The following is a 21,440-nucleotide window of genomic DNA, read 5'->3' as shown; positions in this document are numbered from 1 at the left end:
AATATAATTCGGCTGCCTTGGACCAGCACCTGGATAGGCTGCTATAGGCCTAGACTGCTGTGGGAACTTCCCATGATGCACTGAGCTCCTCTCTCCTCACTATCTGTGCATATCCATGTCATTGTATCATCAATGCTTTTCACTAACTTTACTTCTTTCCCAGAATTTTCAGTGCTCACTTGTCTCAGTGAGCGCTGTTGCCATCATTGAAATCAAAGCAGGCTCTTATGGGAAATCACTCGGGATAAAACAGATTTATTTGGAGATCTGACACAAGCATCAGAAACACTGAACGCATCACGTCTTCATTCCCAAACATGCAGCAAACCCAACAAACACACACAGGCATGTGCACACAGTAAAAACTACACAACATACCAACCGCAGGCATCAGAATTATCAGTACACAAATGATTCACACATACAGACTTCCAAAAATAAAAACTCTCAGAGGTACTCAGAGTGAGGAGTTCTTTCTTTTCATATCTTGGCCACATAAACAACAAAATTACTTCTGTTCTTTCTGCTTCTGCTTCATAATAATAATAATCAATAATGCATTAAAATATTTAATAGCTCACAACCTTTACAAAGGATCAGACAGAAGACTTACGTAATACAGGCACAACATGACTCTTCCAAACTGTAAACTTTCAAGATGGTCTTAAATCCATTTAAAACGTGGTTTTAGAGGAATTTAAATCTTGGGACTAAGGCAATGAAATAAACGTAAAGATAAATAAAGATACAGCTGTGGCTTGTTTGGCAGGTTAACAGCTGAATATCTAATAGAAAGAGAAACGTGTTAATAAAAATAAACGCGAGGCAAACAATTGAGTATTATAAGACATTGGGAAAAGATTGTCACACAATTCTCTCACGCCATTGGTTGAAATGTGTGAAGGAGTTTCTTATTTTGAAATTGCCACGCAGGCAACTTCTTGTCTTCATTGTTTTGCTGTTTGACCAAATTGCACAAAGTCACTATCTAGAAACCTGTTGAATGATTTCTTTTCTTACCTCAGCTGTTTTAAAGACATTTCAGAGAGTTCTGTCAAATGCTTTTATACATATTTGGTTAAATTATGCTGCATGCTTTGAATAGAAGAATCAAAACCAAAGGAAACTAATCAACTAAGTTGCTTCAGTGAATAATTACACAATAAATACATTTTCTTAAAACCAAAACACAAAGCAGCTTCAAATGGACTCTTTATGGAGTTGTTTCATTACAGAGACAGCGATGGTAAATCTTTATCAGTCAAATATTGGGGCAGCATGGCTCAGGAAGGTACAGTGGTCGTTTAGGGATTGGATGGTTCCTGGTTGGATCCTGGGCTCCTCCTAGGGAGCCTGTCCAAGTGCTCCTGAGCAAGACACTGAACCCCTAACTGTTCTCTGTGTGCAAGTTGCTCCTGTATGGTTTTCCTCTGCCATCAGTGTGAATAGGTGAGATCAGTGGAAGGGTTATGGTGCACTACATTTTCACTCTTCACTTTATATACTTTATATAAAATGAGTAGAGTTGTCCTTTCACAACAAGCTCTTTCAAAGGCAGGATGCAGTTTGTCCTTTCCTTTGGTCATTTAAGATCAGCCCTCTCTGCTGAGTTCAGAGAGCTCAGTGGCTTGTACTCACAGCAAAGAGGTCCTAGTTTGGATTCCCGGCCAGTTTGCACCCCCGTGTTTGCGTGGGTTTCCCCCCCATTTGCTCCATGTTCTACTTAATCTCCAAGAACATCAGCTGGAATGAGTTAAATTGGTTGTGTGAAAGAAAAAGATGACAAAATGGACAACATTAATCATCAGTGGTGCCATAAAGAGGGATGAAACTAGTATGATTTGAAGGGCCTGTAACTGGGAGGGGCCTATCAACTAGGAGGGGCCTGAAAAGTGGGAGGGGTCTGTAAACTGGGAGGGGCCCACAAGCCATTCAACAATATCACGTGGCGACAAAATCTCTGATTGCACCGCTGGAACATTATCATCTGAGTTATAGAGTTCTGATATTTTGAGAAAAATAAATAAATAAATGATAATAATTGTAATTGAATGTGAACTCAACTCTATGCTAAGGTTGTATGTTCATTAACCTCGGCTCTGAGCTCACTAAGAGGAAGATTGAATGTTTGGTGCACCACAGCACCACCACATGGAAAGTCAACGCTTAAGGCGTTTGAATTTAGTGTTGTCGTCACTGCAAATCTGGAAGTTTATGTCAGAAACGTCACTATCTGCAGGCTACTTGGGGCTAAACACAATAATAATAAAATGTAAAAATACAGCAGTGAAGCAGAAACCTTTTGTACGAACAATGCTGAAAAACCGTCAGAGATAATAGAGATGTTTGGCAACACATTACCATGACAACCAGCTCCGCCTGTCTTTCCAAATAGACTTATTGAGAAACAAATAACAGGTTAATATGGCACCAAGTTGACATGATTGGCAGAGGACATTAAAACATAAAACAAATAAAAAGAGTAAACAAAACACTTCAAACTCTTTGACTGGTATTTGGTGTTTCAGTTAGCAGAAAACAAGGTCCAGTTTTTGTTTGGCACGCCAGCAGGTAAAGCATTAATGAGAGAGACGATGTGAACCTGAACCTGGACGACACATCCAGCGTGGCACGTAGCATATAAAGAAGGTAAAGTCAGGTAAAAACAACTAATAGTTATGTCCTATATTGATTAATATACATTTAATCATATATTTAGTAAATGTTTCCCTGACTCCAAACTGAAAACTGGTTGAAGAGAAAAGCGACAAATTCTCAGAATGCTGGAACGAGAAAGTGTTTGGACTTTTTACTTGATCAACAACTACAAAAAAGTATTAGATAGTTAATTACTGTTGTTAATCAATTCATTTTCTGTTGAATAACTGATGTATTGTTACATTCAGAACTAATTAAGATATCAAACCAGTCCAGTAAATCAGAGAGAAAGCTCACAGAAGAGCAGCTGTCACCATGACATGACTCTCAGTCAAACAGTGATGATCTTCACGTTTTCAACTTTTGGTTTCAAATCTTTCAAGGCTTTAAAGGGTTTCATTGAGTTTACGAAATAACTGATTTCTAAGGAATCTAAAAGATGACATTTTGGAGATACAAGGTTTTCAACAGTAAGCAGTTGAACATTAACTACTGGTCATGTAAGCAAAACCCACAAAATCCAAGAAAAACTCACAGAACAATCACAACCTGTCTTATTTTTCCTGCTAAAACAGCCACAGCGCAGTTAAAGTCATATGTATTTACCTTCATACATCCATGAAGAGTGAGACATGATTGTTTCATGGCAGACTAAAGTGGGAATGCGAGGGTCAATGAACAGAAAAGAAGTGATAATAAAGGAGAAAGGGGGACCATGCGTCAACAATGATGGAAAGAACAGAGAAAAAAATAAAGACATGAAATGTAGAAAAAACTGCCCATCTGTTTCCTGAATTCAGCTCTAACATGCACATTTCTTTTCATTAGGCTGGGCGGGGCCAAGCTTGGAAGCTCCGTTCTCATTGGTCGGTTCTGTAGGTGGTTTGTCGACGCACTGTTCCATCCTCTTCATGACCAGGTCCAACAGCGTGATCACCGCGATGTCTACCTCTGTTCCCGTCGCTGCACTTGTCTCAAAGTAGGGGATCCTGTCAGTGAAAGCAAGAATTGTTCAACGGCTGGATTTGTGGTTTTCAAAGCTGTTATCAGGAGTCAAGAGCGACACACAGAGTCTATTTGAGGTTATGTTTAGGTATCGTAAGACCGACGGCTGTGTTGTCTATACAATCTTATTAATATTCCAGTTATTCTTGTTTTCCACTGTTTGGAAGGCTTTCTGAATAAAACACATCAGTAAAATACTAACTAATAAACACACCCATATTTATCAGCCAGTTCTTTGGCCTGTTTCTCCAGGACTTCCCTCTGGTCGGCCAGGTCTGCCTTGTTTCCTACCAGGACAATATCTGGGTTCTCGCAGTACGCATTGGCCTGCAACTGGCCTGGAAATAAATGAAAATACATTTATGAATAGAGTTAGACAACCTGTTGATTGCAAAGAAACCAGTATCTAAACGTTAACGGAGCTCATGTGTGTGCTGTTGTGTAGAATACCAGACGCTAACACTCCTCCACCACAAACTCAACAGTCTTGTATATAATGTAGCTGGAATAGGATAGCCATTAACATTTTATATACAATGTTGTAGAACACACAATTAATCCTGTACAATACAGAATGAGGGCAGTCACTGTCATCATACAGCTCCCAGACAAATGGATTTCTTCTGTAATAGGCCACATAATGGCCAAGAGCATCTTTGTTCAAACCCTCTTTCAAACCACTGGCTGCCCTCAAAATGAACATTTCTCCTTGTAGCGCCAGAAAGGAGTGGAATTCTCCCAAAGGACATTCTCTTGGTTGGGCCATCATTGGTGCTGCAGTTGTATTGCTAAGCCTTGTCAGGTCAGTCTCATGGATTTAGTCTTTTTAAAGTAGCACCAATAATTTCCCATCTGAGAAGCCTCATTCTTTTACATTGATTTAAAAATGTACTGGATTTTTTAACAACAATTCGATTCAATTCAACTTCATTGATATAGAACCAAATCACAACAAACGTTATCTCGAGGCTCTTTACATACACAGCATTTAAAGAAGCCAAACATTCCCCCATGAGCAGCACTTGGCAACAGCAGCAAGGAAAAAAGAAGAAGAATAAAGCCCACTGAAAACACACAGCGGTTATATTCTTATTTTGAAAACTGTTGTGTTTGTGATGGAGGAGTGTTTGTGTAATTCACACAGCACACAGCATAAGCTCTTATCATTTAGATGTTCTTGGGTTCATTACATCATCAGTTGTGATCAGATAATGTTGAATAAATTGCAAATGAATAGTTGCCGAGCTCCAAATCAAAGACAAACGAGGTGAAGTAATCGGTTTTGTTTTTACGGTTTTAAGAACACATTAGATGATGAGAGTGAGCAAACGTACTCATCCAGTTTCTGACGTTGAGGAAACTCTGCTGGCTGGTCAGATCAAACATCAGCAAGAAGCCCATGGCATCTCTGAAGAAAGCTGTTGTCAGGCTACGAAACCTGGACACACACACACGTACACTCAAAACAAATACTTGGAATACATGAATGCAATTAACTTAAGTGTAAAGTGCCCAAATCTAATTAACCGTCAAAAAAGGGACTGTGAATAATCTTCTGCTGGCCATTCAGCTAAAGGCCTCATCTCTGCCAACCTGCAGCTCTTTAGATCAATCACACAGAGACAGACAGCAGAGTGCACCAGCTGTTTGCCCTGTGCTACTCCTGTACTTGAGGCCGTCCACTCGAGTCACTTTCCCTGTGCTTCCCTCAGTGTTCTGGCCTCTGCCTAAACTATGCTTTCTATTCATGTAATCGCTTTGTTATTCTTGTTGTTCTAGTTATCCTGGTTTCCTTCGTGCATGTTTGATGTCTGCCTGTTCAAGTTCTACCTGTGTTTCTCCGTTATTCCCCGTTTTACCCTGAGACTAATCTGCTCCAGTATTTGGGCTAACAGTCTTTTTGCCCAGTTGCTATATGCCTGATATTTGAGTTTTAGAGTTATCCCTGTGTGGCTCTGCTTTTGATCCCTCCTCCCTTGCTTTGAGTCAGTCCTCAGGCATTAGCTTAAAGTAACACAAATGCTGCTCCGGACCAGAACCCTGGTTGGTGGCTCAGCGTACCTCTCCTGTCCGGCTGTGTCCCAGAGCTGAAGGTGGACCTTGAACGTTTTCCCTGTAGTCGTCCCATTAGGGTTGGATGCTGTGTACACCTGTGAAAGAAATAAAACACACATTTTAACAAACATTATCTCGTGGCACTTTATATACAGAGAGCATTTAAAGCAGGGGTCGGGAACCTATAGCTCACGAGCCAATTATGGTTCTTTCGATGACGGCATATGGCTCGCAGACAGTTCTGAGCCGGTTGATCGCAGTGCAAATTGCGAAGTTTAGCTATATGGAACAGTTTGCTCTTGTCTCACATACATTCTATTGTTACTGAGCCTCTTCCTCAAGCGCCACCTGTACTCTCTCTGTCTTTCTCTCTCTCACACACACACACACACACACACACACACACACACACAAACATTGCAACCCCCTGTGTGCTGGTTGTACAGCATTCTGTACAAGAAATGAGACACTGGTGTGCTAATTAACACAAGGGACATTTTGTGATTCTTGTGATCATTAACTAGTTTGCCAGAATCTCTCTCCCACGCCCTTAACCCTCACTCTCTCTAAAATGAAAATTCCATACGCACCACTCTCTTTTCCCTGAAGTCGATGCCGACTGTGGTGATGAATTTGGGGTTGAACTTGTTGTCAGTGTATCGGTACAGGAAGGTGGTCTTCCCCACGCCGGAGTCCCCCAGGGCCAGGAGCTTTATAAGGTAGTCATAATCCCCATCAGTCATAGTGATGACTGGAAGAAACCTGCAGCGATACAAAGACACACAACAGGCAGTTGTCAGTAAATTTAGAATTCAGTATGAGTAATATTTTATCTTGTACCTTTGCATTTGACATGAATCATAAAATGGAATGATTAAGGAGGCGACAAACAAACAGACATAAGAGGTTGAGTTATGATAAAACAGAAGCCAATACATCAATATGCTGTGTGTGTGTGTGTGTAATGCCCCATTGAATGATGGGAGTGGGGATCAAAGGGTTTTTCGTGACCAGAACATGACTTCCTGGGAACATAACTTGTCTTTGAAGGTTTGTGTGTGCGTGCCTTTCCATGAATTCTCTTATTTGATCTCCTGAAGAATTCTCAGGACCAATAAATGAAAAGAAAAGTAAAATGACATAATTGATTTTAGACCCCAGAGGTTTCAACTGAGAAAGTGTGACTGAATGTGTGTGTGTGTTGCTTTTAAAGAGAAACTCTTGCTGTTGTAGTCCTGAGAACAAAATCATCTTGTATGTGAACAGTAGTGTTCTTGTTTGTTCCTGTTGTGTTCTGACTGTCTAAGGAAAGAAAGATCATAAGACTCGATTGCACTCAGCTGAGAGGAGGCTGCAGGGCTGGGAGAGAAGGGTCACACACATTGTCATTGGGCTAGATCATAAACTGCTAGTGACTCTCACCTGAAAACACGCTTGAATTCTGACACAACAGATCAGAAACGGAATACAATAAAGAATAAATTAACTGAATCTGATGCACCGCATGACGTGATGTCAGTAATTTAGAGCTGCATCGATACTCCAGGCTTAAGTGCACAGGTTTTCAGTCAGATCTAAACTTTTCTGTCCATCAACCCGCGCAAATGTTGCCGATGTCCTCCATTTTTATTTACCTTTTATATCTACATGAGGCCAAAACATCCCTGGTCTTCACCTGAACACCTCTAAAACAACTTGTTGGCTCAACAGTGAAAACGAAGATAGGGACAAATGAAGATATCATCATGTTATAGATGTTAAAAAAAGTGAAAGAATAAGTGAGATGGTGCACCATAACAATAATACCCTTGTGGTTTTCTGCACAAGCAATTTTATCTCTCTCTCTATCTCATACTTGTACTGCAACTGTTGCAAACCGGAACACCAATTGAAAGATATACCTCATCAGCCGACATCAGTATGCAATGCTCTCTAAAGTAAAGGGGACCCGTTCTGTGTTAATGGTTTAGAAATGGCATCTTGTATCATTGAATGAATATGATTTACAATTGTGTGCTTAAACCATAACATGCTTTATTTTCAGCTTCCATGCTCATTTTGCACAAATTCTCAGACCATGTTTCATAAAAGCCACTTGGTATGTCCATATGTAAGCTCTGCAGATGTGTCCACAAGTTGCAGAGAACCTTTGGGTTGACAGACGGCTGATTTGTTTTGTTCTGCTGAGCCTCTATTCTCCAGTGTCCACAATCAATAACCACTAACATGGGTCAATATTCACTCTTGATTATTCAATTTGTTGTGATGTACGACATGTTGTCCTCTCGGATTGTCCAAAACATTTTAGCAATTCACTTTCACTTACCAAAAACCAAAAGGATATTTTAGACGACAGCTTAACGATCAATGGAGAGAAACTAAATGGCAATAAGCTTAGGAAACTAAATGGCAATAAGCTTAGGCTATAAGCTTGAATGTATTGCTCAGCTGTTGTAAAAACCAGGAAGGACAAACACATTCCTTCCCCTGAGTGCACCAAAAGCATTTCCTCATCACCTTCAATGAAACCTTGCACACAGCTGGCTCTCTTCATCCTGGAGAAGGCTGTGTAGGGACGGTCGAGACTGAACACAGGCTGAGGAAGGTAAAGTGCATTCGCTTAACCCCTTTGTTAATCGCTACTGCAAAAGCCAGCGTGACAGGGAACTGCCACCCGACAAATGTGAAGGGAAGCTCATCATTTATTGTCATGGTGCAGCTTCTTGCCAACAGTGATGGCCGTTGGGGGCAATTGTAGGAATGGTGCTTAGCGCTAAATTCCCCCAGATATTTCAACCCCCTCACCCTTAACCCCTGCATACCCTCAGAGTGTTATTTCATAAAACCCATCAAATCAATGTTGATTAAATATAAACATAAAACATTGACCTCGCCATTTAAACTTTTGTTGAGAGACAAAGCTGAGCTTTGTTCTGCAGCATGAATGTCTCATGACTCCAATACCTAAAGACATTGTTCATTTACCGCGGTGATGTCATTATGACACTCCAGCCTGTAGGCTACCCCACAAAGAATGATGCTCCCTAAGGGTTCTCATTTACTAACATGTATTACAATCTTTAACAGGAAGGTTCTGGTTTGGCTGAAGTGGTTAAAAGCAGAAAGGTTTAATGAAAGTAAGATTGATTCTGTTCAGACATTTGACAAAGGGTTAATCTCCTTATTTCTAGTCAATGCCTGGTGTACCTGGACTAAACTGAAAATCATTTGACCTTTGACCCCACTCTGCCTTTACATTATGAAACTTTGAGGCCCCTGAAAAGGAAGTAAATGATGCAGGTTATTGGCTGTGTATTTGACATTTAAAAGTTTTAGTTTGATTGTTGTTCTTAATAAAACTGAAGTAGTGAGAATCCTTAGTTTCAACCATCCCAAGAAAGTTGTCATACCCTTCATCCTATCCTAATTATGAAAGGGATATATTATTCAGATCTACTCTCACTTGTTGCAGCATTCTTGTTCCCGCCTGATTAGTTGTGACTGGCCAGCCACTGACAAGTTGGATGCTGGTCAAGATATTTGCCAAGCGCAAATTCCGACACTTCAGTTACAAACACAAACGTAAAAAAAACAAGTGGAGTCTTCATCTTCATCAAGAGCATCTTTGATCAATAAAGGTCGTATCACAAATCTGTGTCAACACACTCATGCACAGACCTAGCACGCACACTATCAGTCAGACACACAGTGTGTTATGTGTTGTGCGATGGACGTGTCTAATACAGTATGTGTGTGTCAGTCTACTTAAGCATGTCAGTATATAAGTCTACTCTTGCACCTAAATGTGAGTAATACTCTACCTAAATCAAACCGTAACTAACCAACTAACTAACTTTCTATCACTGCAAATCTCCCCCTTACTCAAAGAACTCGTTCTGGCAGCTTTTAAACTTTCACTGAGACCGACAATCTGATTGACATTTCGAAGCAAGGTATTGGTTCATGTTGTCGCAAGACATCTGCTTCAAAGGATCGATACCATGTCAAGTAGCTTTGAGCGTAACATCTTTAGTTCAAGCTAAATCTATTACAGTCCAATTCAACTTCATTTATGTGGCACCAAATCACAACAAAGGTTATCCCAAGGCACTTTACATATAAAACATTTAAAGTAACTCAACTTTCAGAAAACAGCAGAAAACACACCTCAAGCAGAACCAGGCTCTAGGTGGGCAGCAATCTGCCTTGACCAATTGGGTTGAGAGAGAGGAGATTCACAGCAACAAGAACAATGGATGGATGATGATGTAAATATGACTAATGATATACGATAGGACAGGGTCTTCATCTCTACAGGACAGGCTTTCACAAGACTACTAGTAGATGACAGATCCTGATCAAAGATGTCTCCTAGATTCCTTACAGTGGACTTAAGACCAAGCCAATGCCATGCACAGTGGCTATCTCATTAGATAATGTGTCTAAGGTGTTTGGGGCCAAACAAAGAAACAGATTCTGAAAGTGATTCTGAAGTTTGGGGTCATTTGAAGAATATATTGGTAAGATTTATGACTTAACAAACTACAAAAGTGACGATTTACAACAAAAATTCAAATCCAGATTGCTAGCAAAGTAGGACGAAAGTAGCAAGTAGAAATAGAATAGAAAGACAGAAGACAATCGCAACAAATTTGTAGTTGGAAATGGGCGTGGCCTTTGCCAATAGATGCAGTTGAATAGATATAAAGTTATTAACATTATGCCTTTTGCTTTGATATAGCATTATATATAGCAAAGAATTACTTTTTTAGGCATTTTCAGCAGAAAGGAAGAAAAAGCCCCCAGAGCAAAAACAATAAGGATCCAGCATCAACCTGTAAGCCCAAACCAAATATTTGCCTTAAATACTGAACAAGCCAATAATAATAGGAACAGACAGACCGCACAATATGAAGGGATGACTGATAAATTCTGAGCCTGATTAGTTCCGTAAGACAACAGCAATGCACAGGATCAAAATATTTAAAAGTTGAGTTGACTTGAACAAACATGGTTTTGTGTTGATTCTTCAATTTTGTCCTCAGTACAGTCAAACCAGTTCCCCTATAATGCTGTTTAAACAAAGCTCACAGTGTCAACATTAATCAATGGAAAAACTCCTCAGCAAATCTTCATTAAAACAAAGTAAAAGTGTACATGTACTTATATCAATTATTATTACATCATATGCTTTTCTAACATTCACTGCTGAAGACTGATCAGTGTCCAGATCGGGTGACACAATCAGCTAAGTTTAAACTAACGCTTACTATAGAATAATAAAAGTTATGCATGATGAGACGAGCACAAGAGGAAACTCACAATCAACACAAACCCTCACTGACAGATCCCATTCCACAGTTAACACATCCATGGACTGAAATAGCATTTCAGAATCTTTCTTCATTTGTTATTTTCCCACTTCTCTCCCTCACAAGCACTCTGCCTTTCATTCACCCTGCAGCCTGTCACATGCTGTAAAAGTCAGCAAACATCACACAGACACACACACACAGACACAGCCTACCGTATATGTGTAATGCAGTACTGAAGGCTCGTTAAATTGCAGTTTTACACGGAGCTCCTTACCTCTGAGTGACTTCTCAGCTGACTGAACAGTGTGAGATCCTGAGGGAGATTCAGGCAGCTGACCAGTAACATCTACATACAATGACTGACTGTCTGACTGACTGACTGACTGACTGCGAAAGGAATGACACACTGTGTCTGACTGTGTGAATGTCTGTCGGTCTAAATAAATGAACCGCTCCTCTCACCAAACTAACGTGACCACCTGATTGGCTGCCTGGCTGGAAGGACAGATGGCTGATTGTCTCAGTCAATATTGAGGGATCAAATTATTAACCAGATACAAGACTAAGATTACCTTATTAAAGGATTGACAGACTCATAGTTAATCAAGAGACTAACTAATTAAGCGGCCACATAACTTGTGTATCAACCAACCCACTACTAACCCACTACAACTAACTCACTGAATAAAGAACTGACCAACCATCTAACTAGCTGATTAAATAACAGACAGTTTAACCAACCAGGTAACAACTACTGAGCGACTGACTGAACTCATAGCTCTTGGCTGACAGATTGATTGGCCGATTTACCAGCTAAGTAACCAACTGGCTGACCAACTAACCAGGTATACATTACACTTACTGACAGTTCTGTCTACGGCCTGATTAACTGAATTTATTACCCCAAATAAGAAATATTCTAACCATTCTTGAACTAGTTGCCTTACTAGCTGACTGGTTCACTTACTGTCTGTCTGATTAGTTTCTTGCTGAGGCTCAGACGCAGCTTTTAGTTTCCCTCTTCCTCCTCTGTGCTTTTCTGCATCTGGCTCTCTTTTCCAGTTGATGAGTGGGTGGGGCTGAGCAGCGCACACACACGCATACACACACAAACAGACACATCAGTTAGTACTGTGAGTGCAGAGCATAGCCTTAGGCCATGCTTGTGGAGGAAACATGACAAGTGTTTTTGCTTGTATGTGTGTGTATGTGTGCATGCGTGCATGTGTGTGTGTGTGTGTGTGTGTGTGTGTGTGTGTGTGTGTGTGTGTGTGTGTGTGTGTGTGTGTAATACAACAGGAACTTGGTAACCATGGACACAGAACAGTGCAGGGTTAAATCCATTTCCATTCCCTCACATATTTTTGAGGTCCTATAAAATACGGGCATTGCCATAATACATAATACTGTAATTTGGCTAATTTGTCCTCAATAACAGCTGCACATTCTTAGTAATTCTGACCCAAGTGTGTGAGTATGTGAGATAAACCTTGTGACTTCCTTTCATTCTTAGATGGCACTGGCAATGTTCCGACAAAGTGAAGTGATACCCTAACCACACCACCGCACTGACACACATAATGATGACTAGAGGGCATCCTGTCCTGATAGAAGAAACACTTTGAGACACATTTTACATAAGTAAAATAATACAAACATTTTGCAAATTATGCTGGGATAGAGTCAATGTTTAATAGGAAAGCATGAATATGTAACTGTGGCCTCACGCAGCTCCATTGCCCTGGTCAGCCTCCTTGTCTGGAGATCGTCCTCACTGCAGTCAGCTGAAAAGTCACATGGTTGTTTGAAATGAGACACACATAAGCAGTGGCTTTGTGTTAATAAGATGGTATGTGTGAGTGTGTGTCCACGATTAACAGTATTAATTGTGTGTATTCATTATATATACACTGATAATGGAGCTTCAGAAAACAGTTTTTATATGATACGCAAACAAAAGTGTATTTTCTGACTGAAGTGGACACCATTCATGAAAAGGCTTTAGTGGGACCTCAGGCAGCGCCAATGTTTGCCTGTGGCTTGGGGTGACTCCAATGACGCCATCCCCTTCATTCTCTGTTACTGTGGGACGAATCGGGGGTTAAATTAGCCGTGTACTTCGTCCTGGCCCACTTTTGAATTACATGATTTGTGTATGATCAGTACATAAAGTGATTCTTACCTTTTAATGTTTTGCTCTTTGCATTATATCTTGTGAACAATGATGGTTGCTTCTTCTTCAGCATGGCACAAATGGTTCTACTCTCCAGCATGCTCTCAAAGTAGTTTCCGGACAGAATGCGTGAAGAAAAGAGTAGTTTTGGCTTCTATAGTCATTTATTTGTAACTCAGATAAAAAATGAAATTGCTAAGGAATTATTTTTGTAAATTAAATGAAAAGCAGCCATGACTATAACAAATATGTTCAAAGTTTTTTGGCAAGTTTGGCAGCATATATCAGAATGGTGCTCACTTTAACTCAAACACAAACACACACCGTCTCCAATTATAGTAGTAAGGCTCGTGCCACCCCTGATCTTTAGCATTATAATGGGGAAAATATAATAAAACTAATTTCTCCACAGCTACTCTATGTGTTTTAGTGTGGGTCAATCCAACGCAGCTACATTTCCCCTGTTGGTTTATCTGTGCGAGACTAAACACAGCAATCACACTTGGGTGTGGACCAAAACAACCATAATGAAATGAAATCGTTTAGAGGAAATGGTCTCAAACAAGAAACTCACAAAGTGTGGGTCACAAATAAAGTATGCAGCAGTTCATTTGTGTCTTCAAGAAACATTGTAATGCATGTTCAGTGTGATGGAAGCACAGGTGCACAGACACACACAGTCAGCAACAGTTTAACATGGTCGACTGATCATATAGCAGTAATTGCTACAATCAGTCCCCCCTTCCTCCTCTCTCTCTCTCTCTCTCTCTCTCTCTCTCGGAGAGAGAGAGAGAGAGGAGAGAGGAGAGAAATTAAAAAAAATTCCCGAATTTTAAACAGAACAATCCCAAATTAGCTTTTACAGTGGAAGTCCTCGAATCTGTCCACACACGGTGACAAAACACTACATGTCGTCTGTTTCACAGAGAGAGAGAGACGTTGGAGGAGAGAAAGCGAAATCAAGACAGAGGAATAAGAAAGGAGTAAGGGCGAGACAAGGTGAGGAATGAGCTCATCAACAAGCAACAACAAGGTTTAAAAATGCATGATTCTCCAGCTGTGTGTGTCTACTGTGTGTGCGTGTGTGTTTTCCTCTACTTAAGTGCTGGCTGAAAAAAATTTAATTCACTCACTCATTTAAAATCCCTTATCGTACGATCTTGCCACCTGTAGGATTTTTTAACATTGATCCATTGTCCATCTAAATGGAGTTCACATCAAGAACATTCCTGGCCTTTCCTGAGGCAACAGGTAAAGCAAAGAATCCCAGATGTTTCTCTGAGACACTGAGAAATCTGTTCACTTAATTCCTGCCAGGTCTACACTGTAGTCTCCTTTTAGCTGAGAGTGCCACCTCCCCAGGTATCAGATGCCCGAACCCTTGCAATCCCTTGGAAGGTTGCATTTCAAGGCCGCTGATGGCTTAGAATGATGTTCAACTATGCTGTCCCATCTACGAGGATCCTTGAAATACAGCTGACAAATGCATACTTCTTTGGAAACTTCAAAGTGACGGTAGTCTGCAATATATTCCTCCACTGATACTTGCACATATTTTCTTTTAATCTGTGATATAATACAGGATTTTGACTTTGATGTACTTGTATCCAGTAGCTCTTGTGTCCAGAGCGTTTCCCAATGACCTCATATTCACCCATCCATACTGATGGCAGGGCCGCACCATGCAGGGTCATCACTGTCACTGGGCTGTTCGATCGAGCATGAAATGAGACGGTGGCTGAGCTCCTCCTGCTGAGGCAATGACTCACTTCATGTAAACCCCATAATTACGCTGAAAATACATATAGATGTTGCCTCACTCTCAGTAGCAGGCTGAGGTTACACATCCATTTATCCAAGCATGTACACCGTGTACTCTAAATCAACTCCATCTGCATTTCCTCACCATGTAGACTTTACCATCATTAATCGGATAAAGCAAAGTGTCATATATATCTGGTAAACAATGGAATCCTCTTAATTCTGTCTATGTATATGTATAATCAGAGTACAGTGTGTATAAATACGGACTCGCTCAGTCCTGACATCCTATGGAGGAAACTTTACTTGTAACCATCTCTCAGTCTCATTCTGTCACCCCAGAGAGCTTGGGACCACATGAGAGGGTTGGAACACAGATTGCCCGCTAAATTGAGAGTTGAGCTCGAAGGCAAAGCTCTATCTTCAGCACGACAACATGCATTACTGCAAACACGGCACCAATTTGCCAATAAATCTCCCAATCCATTCCAAACCCTTCCCCTTCAACACCTGAGTTATTTCATTTGAAGCAACTCCCTCCTCACTATCCATTGTTTTCTATCAGAGGAAGACAGATTGTTAGAAACCACCAATCTGGATGAAATGGTTTAGAAAGTGAAGGATGTCATCATGTCTGCTGGATTCAGAGGGAGGCCAAGGTCTCCGTGGAGCTTAGGGTGGGAAACTATCATTCAGTCAGGCAAATTTCATTACAGTCCTGCTAAAAACACTCCAGGAATGTTCTCTCTCATTAGACCTGTTTACCCACACGTTCATTATTCACAGCAGGACAACAGCAGCTTGTAAGTAAAAGGTCATGGGTGCAAATTCCCACATGGCATATAAACAAGAGAGAAAACACTTTGGTTCTCGCAGGTGGAAATAAATAAAAAGTATATTAATCTAAGTACATTTGTATCTTTCTCATAAACAAGTTTTCATTTGAAGTCGTTTTTGTTACACTGTTGTACTCTTATTCAACACTGTCTTGCACAGTTGTAAATTATGGATGTGTTATTCTGGGATCAAAGGCTCTCACACTGTTTTAATCAATCAATACAAATCTTCCTTCAGCCTGTGAGGTTATAATGTATGTATTGTTATTATCTGCTGTCTATTGTTTGTGTTTCACCGGAAAACAGTTTGTGTGTTTTAGTTTTTGGTGAGGACATGTTGGAAACGCATGATGTGTTTGTTTGTGACACATCAAGCTAGCAGTGGCATTTTTTACTGCAAGTAAAGTCCTTCAGGTAAAACTAAACTAAACCTAACTTTGAAAAACGCTCATGCCAGCATAGTCCCTTCTTTGTTATGAAACTGTTACAATCTTTTAACTGTCAAAAATAGTACTTGTGAAAGTTCAGTCTGCCAAAGCTTTCCAGGCAAAGTATGACGTTGTCTGGTTTGGCCACTGAGAGGCGCTGTAGAGTAGCGAAGCAATCAAAGTTGAAGGTTTCTTGTCTCTAATCGTTGTCTCTACGGGAGGCCAAACAACACACCATCTCCAGTCACACTGTGTCAACCAGTACACAAAGCGCGCTACACAAACTAGACTATGGTGATAGCAATTGTCCTGCTCTTTCCTCTTTCTTTAACTCCTTTCTACTCCTCCAAATCCTCCATTTTCTCCCTTTTCCTCCTCCATCATCATCTTCTCACACACGCAAACACAAGAACCAACACCCATCCACGTGAACCCACAGACTCAAACACACACACACACACACACACAGCGTGACTCTCATGCATATTTAAACTGCAGCTTGTTGTTGATGAGCATTTTCCTCACCTCCTTCCTCACCCTTGTTCCTTTTCCTGTTTTACCCCTCTTCGTTTCTATTGTCTTGCTTTCCTTCCTTTCCTTCAAACCATTCTCATCTTCCTTTCTCTATTTGTCTTGACTTTATTGTCTCTTTCTTTATTTTACCACTTACCTCTGTCTTTATTTCTTTCCGAGCTTCTAAATCAAAGTTTTTATAATAACTCAGCTAAACAGATATTTTAATAGGATTATCCAGACTGACTTATAACTTATATGATAAGAATCAGCGGCTTCATCTTTACCTGCTACATTACCACATTGATCGGCAGTAATTAAGATGTGTACATGAACACTGCTGTATGTCAGGTCTTGTCCTCATTAAGAACAGAAACCAATAACACACAGGTGAAAGGTCACATTGCATTTCCTGATAGTGGCCTTCTTAGACTGAACACATCTAATAGTCGAACTGAGGAGAATTACAGACATTAATAACCACACCACCCTGGGAATTAAAATACTGTATTCATTCAATATAAACACAACATTGTTATAGTCGTATATGAGGAAACAAGAAGAAACAAGACACACAAGGTCTGGCATTTCTACGAGTAAATCCACAGCTGCTCATTACTTTAATTATTAATGAGGTGCAGTTAGTGTCTCATCTTGTTCCTCCTCTAACAGCAGTCTGAATAACCAGCACACACATTCAGATTCCTAGACAAACACTACAGCATCTTACTACTATAACCACCTACTACCACCCAAGCAACCACCCACAACACCATGGCAACCACTAACTAACAACCAGGCAGTGTCACAGTCTCCTATGCTCAGCCTGCCAATGACCCAGAACACCATAGCAACAAGAAGTAAGGAGAATCATAGTGATTTTCCACAGTATTAACAATCCTTACACACAAACCAACTGATCATTTCAAGAAGAGAGACATCAGTATTTTAGAAGTGAAATTCAGAGAAACAGAAAACGTATTGTATACTTATTGACATTTGGCTGCATTCTGAAGTACTTACATTTTAATCTAATTCAACCAAGATTATCTCATTAGTGCTAAGTAGCTTTTTTAGCAGATGAGTGGGGAAGGTGATGAGTGTGCACAGCTCAAGTGACATTATGGTTGCTTGCACTTTGGGAAAGCAAAACACAAATCTGCCAAAAAATGTCTCATCATAAAATGTCAATGCATCAGTTTAGAGGTTGATCAGTCTGTCCTTTCCAGACTGCCTCCTGTCAGAGTGGAGACAATCACCAAGAAATATACAGAAAATAGAGGAAATTGTAAATGTCAAAGTTTGCGTGATGCAATTTCTATCCACTGCAAAGATTTAAAACTGTATCTGTCAAAACTGAACTGAATACAGAAAGAGAGAAATAACTAAGTCCTTCTTTTACACATCATTACTATGAGACACAATAGTAGACACCAGACAATCTAATTTGGTTTTTATCTATTGTGACTTTTTGCATAGAATTTGCTTTACGGGTGGATGGAAATATACAATGAATGATTGATAAGTAGTGAGCTCACTGTAGCAGTTCTATGGTCTCCTTCCAACTCCACAGACAAATGCCAACATGATTGTTAATAGAATCCTTTTACTTCACTAAAATATTAACAGCCATGCTCACATCGTTACGGGTCAGGCTCAGAATGAATCGATAAAGCCTGTTGCTGTGTGTTTGTCTCTTTCTTGAGCCACTGTCTTCAGAGCCAGTATCTCTGGCTCATATCACCTATATCTATATCCAACCACCGAGCCAACTTCCACTTGTTCGCCCACTGCTGACTGCTTGCTGGAAATTAAATCATGGCTCTCACACAATTTTCTCAAACGTAGTGATATATATACGAGGTTCTCCTCATTGGCCTGAAATCTACTCTGGCTAAACTCACTTGTTGGCTGGCTGTCATCCTAGACTGCACATTGTCCCTGGAAGCACACGTCAGCAAAGTTACCCTGTCTGCATATTCTCATCTTCGCAATTAGTTACATCCCTGAAGTGTCTCCATATACCTTTTATCCCTACTTTTGCATTTAGTAATTATTGTATATTCTCTTTCTTGTTTGATTTCATATTTTGATTAATTTTGCTTTGAAAGGTGCCTTTAAAAATGCATTATTATAATTAGTAGTATTGTTGTTAGTGAGTGTTCATCAAGCCCACAGCTGCCAGGCCAGGTGGAAATCTTATCTATACATTAATCATGTCCAATGCTGAATCCTGCTGTTTGTGTTCAATACACAGTGGAGGGAGGGGGAAGACAGAGAGAGGAAAGGGCAAACTGGTGAAGGGAGTCAGATCACTTGATCTCACCTGTGGATAAGTCAGTCACGTAGACATTTGGATTTCCTAACGTCACCATGGAAACTGAGCTTTACGTGAGGCCTCACACTGAGTATAGTTTTGACTCTAGAACAGTTTGCCTGTGTAAATTGTAAAGATTTAAGTCCCACAGCAGTGTGTGTGTGGGATATTATTTTTGGAGAAATTGAAATCCACTTTTCATTTTCATCCGTTTTTCAATCTTGTCTTAAATCCACACTGGAAATCTCATCTAGCTGCAGTATTAAGTACTGCTGAAACCAATAAAGCATATATGGTGAATTTGTGTTCGAGTCAATATTCCCTGCAGGTCAAACATCAGTAAACGGGAGATCTTGGTCCTGTGTAAATTGGCACCTCAGTAATTATGAAATTGGGAAATTGTTGTCTTGTCTTCATCCTGCTCCTTTGTTGTTCATCTCTGGTGGAATATCAAACAAACAAACTCAAAGATCATCGGATGACTGCACCCCTCTGCCGCCCCCATCTTCATTTACAACCTGATTTATTAGCTAATAAATATCCGAGTCGGCTGATCGATGCACAGAGACATAATTTAGTGTCCCATTTCCCTAAACATGGGTCTCTAGAGAGAACATTGTCTTGTCCTGACATCTAATTCCTGCTGTCTAATACCAAAGTACCACACCTACACAGCACGCACACAGCCCTGATTCCCTTTTTGAAAAGATCTTTGAAACTGGTCATGATTTTGCATTATGTACTGAGGCAGGCTGATTTATACACATATCTATGAAATATAAAGGATTATAATGATCACAAATCATCATTATACTGCATCATGTCTGTCAATGGATGTTTTGTGGATATGGCCTTGGACTGACGCTGCCTTCATGTGCTCCTTGCAGACTCCCTCTTGCTAATTCATTCATTCATTCTCCATAGCCGCTTATCCTCTCAGGGTCGCGGGATTGCTGAAGCCTATCCCAGCTGTCATGGGGCGAGAGGCAGGGTCCAACCCTGGATAGGTCTATCAGAGACGGACAACTCAGTCACTCTCCCATTCACGCCGGAGGGCAATTGAGAGATGGCGATTCACTCGTGGGAGGAAACCGGAGCACCCGGAGGAAACCCACGCAAACACAGGGAGAACATGCAAACTCCGGACAGAAAAGACCTGGCCAGGAATCAAACCCAAGACCGTCTTGCTGTGAGGCAAGAGTACTAGTCATAATTACCACCTAAGACATGTTCAAATATTCTTGGTCAAGCATAAAGAACAATGAAAGATAAGAGAAGGAACACAAGAAACTGTATCTAGCTGGTAATTATGGTATGGTAATTATTCTACTTGCTGCTTATGTGCAACTGGTAAAATAATATTTCCCAGAAAACGTAAAGTTAAACAAAATTAAGTTTAAACACCTAGGTCCTATGTTTTTTATTACAATAGTGAGGAGAAATATGTTGAATCAGACAAAAACTATAACAGAAAAACTATTCACAAAGAAAGTAAATCATGTCTAAGTGAGAACCAGCACATTGCGAGCAAATGTGTTTAGATTTCAGTTATTTTCATTTTCCATTTATTTTACATTGTGTTTTTTAATGAATCATAATCGACAGATGAATCAACGACGAAAATAAGGCACCCTAAACTAAAACAAATTTCAGCAGCAAATACTTCATGTATACGCACACACTCGCGCGCACACACACTCACACACGCACACACACAGGGCCTTGAATGTAGCTTATCAGCGTGCAGTTTCTGTAAAGCAGCTACAGTATGACTCATCCTGCTGCTTCACGCGCGCGCGTGCGCGCACTCACTCACGCATTCACTCACACACAAACATACAAAAACACACACACACGGCATTAAATTGTATGTTTTCTTACCGCGCAGTAATGAAACAGAGTCAGATCTTCTTCTCAGGTGACTGTTGCTCTCCTCCTCCTCCTCCGAGCCGTCGCATCTCTCCCCTTGTTGCTGAGGAGCAAAATCCACGCACAGCTTCACAGCAAGCCTGTGCGCACAGCTTCAGTCTTCACCGTGACAGGTTCACTGAGAGGAGGCAGTGGGGCCACAACAGCTGGAACAAACCTGGATGCGATCAGGCTGAGGATAAAGACGATGGGCTTCATCACCATCAGGGCGGTGGGAGGACTGCTGCTGCGTTCAGGGCTCCTAGGAAAATATAATTCTCATATTTCATCATCAATTCAACTCAATTCTACATGAAATGGACCGAATTAATTGTTGTGTCGGAGGAAACTGTCAGACACCATCAGGTAGAGAGAGCATTAACCAAATTTTGTGTCCGGATTGGAATCAATGATAGCTTGCTAACTAGTTTGCCGGTGTTGAAATTCATCAGGTGAGTTCAGCGAGTTCGG

General features: G+C 40.6%; 1 protein-coding gene across 3 annotated transcripts; it reads right to left on the bottom strand.

The window, feature by feature from the left end:
• Positions 1-244: 244 nt before the first annotated feature.
• On the bottom strand, positions 245-21,195 carry rab27b (RAB27B, member RAS oncogene family). 3 transcript variants are annotated; one of them, XM_076164294.1, is made up of 6 exons: positions 20,943-21,195; positions 6,309-6,480; positions 5,725-5,813; positions 4,998-5,101; positions 3,878-4,001; positions 245-3,647 (listed from the first exon to the last, which is right to left on the bottom strand). In XM_076164294.1, exons 2-6 carry the CDS (start codon positions 6,459-6,461, stop codon positions 3,461-3,463), a joined length of 657 nt encoding a protein of 218 aa, XP_076020409.1. In that variant the 5' UTR covers positions 6,462-6,480; positions 20,943-21,195; the 3' UTR covers positions 245-3,460. The 3 variants fall into 3 exon arrangements, with proteins under 3 accessions (XP_076020409.1, XP_076020408.1, XP_076020407.1); XM_076164293.1 differs by lacking the exon at positions 20,943-21,195 and adding an exon at positions 11,308-12,279; XM_076164292.1 differs by lacking the exon at positions 20,943-21,195 and adding an exon at positions 12,001-12,278.
• Between the last annotated feature and the right edge of the window lie 245 nt (positions 21,196-21,440).

The sequence above is a fragment of the Genypterus blacodes genome, unplaced genomic scaffold (genome assembly GCF_046128005.1).
Source record: "Genypterus blacodes isolate CSIRO-AG114 ecotype Tasmania unplaced genomic scaffold, CSIRO-AGI_Gbla_v1 ptg000133l_1, whole genome shotgun sequence".
Classification (NCBI taxonomy): Eukaryota; Metazoa; Chordata; class Actinopteri; order Ophidiiformes; family Ophidiidae; genus Genypterus; species Genypterus blacodes.
This window is presented reverse-complemented; position numbering and strand designations above follow the sequence as displayed.

Excerpts from the sequence above, each read along its gene's own strand:
- rab27b (XM_076164294.1), bottom strand. The coding sequence starts at position 6,461 with ATGACTGATGGGGATTATGACTACCTTATAAAGCTCCTGGCCCTGGGG. Across the intron at positions 4,002-4,997 it reads CAACGTCAGAAACTGGATGA|GCCAGTTGCAGGCCAATGCG; the intron begins GTACGTTTGCTC and ends ATTTATTTCCAG. Across the intron at positions 3,648-3,877 it reads GAACTGGCTGATAAATATGG|GATCCCCTACTTTGAGACAA; the intron begins GTGTGTTTATTA and ends TTTCACTGACAG.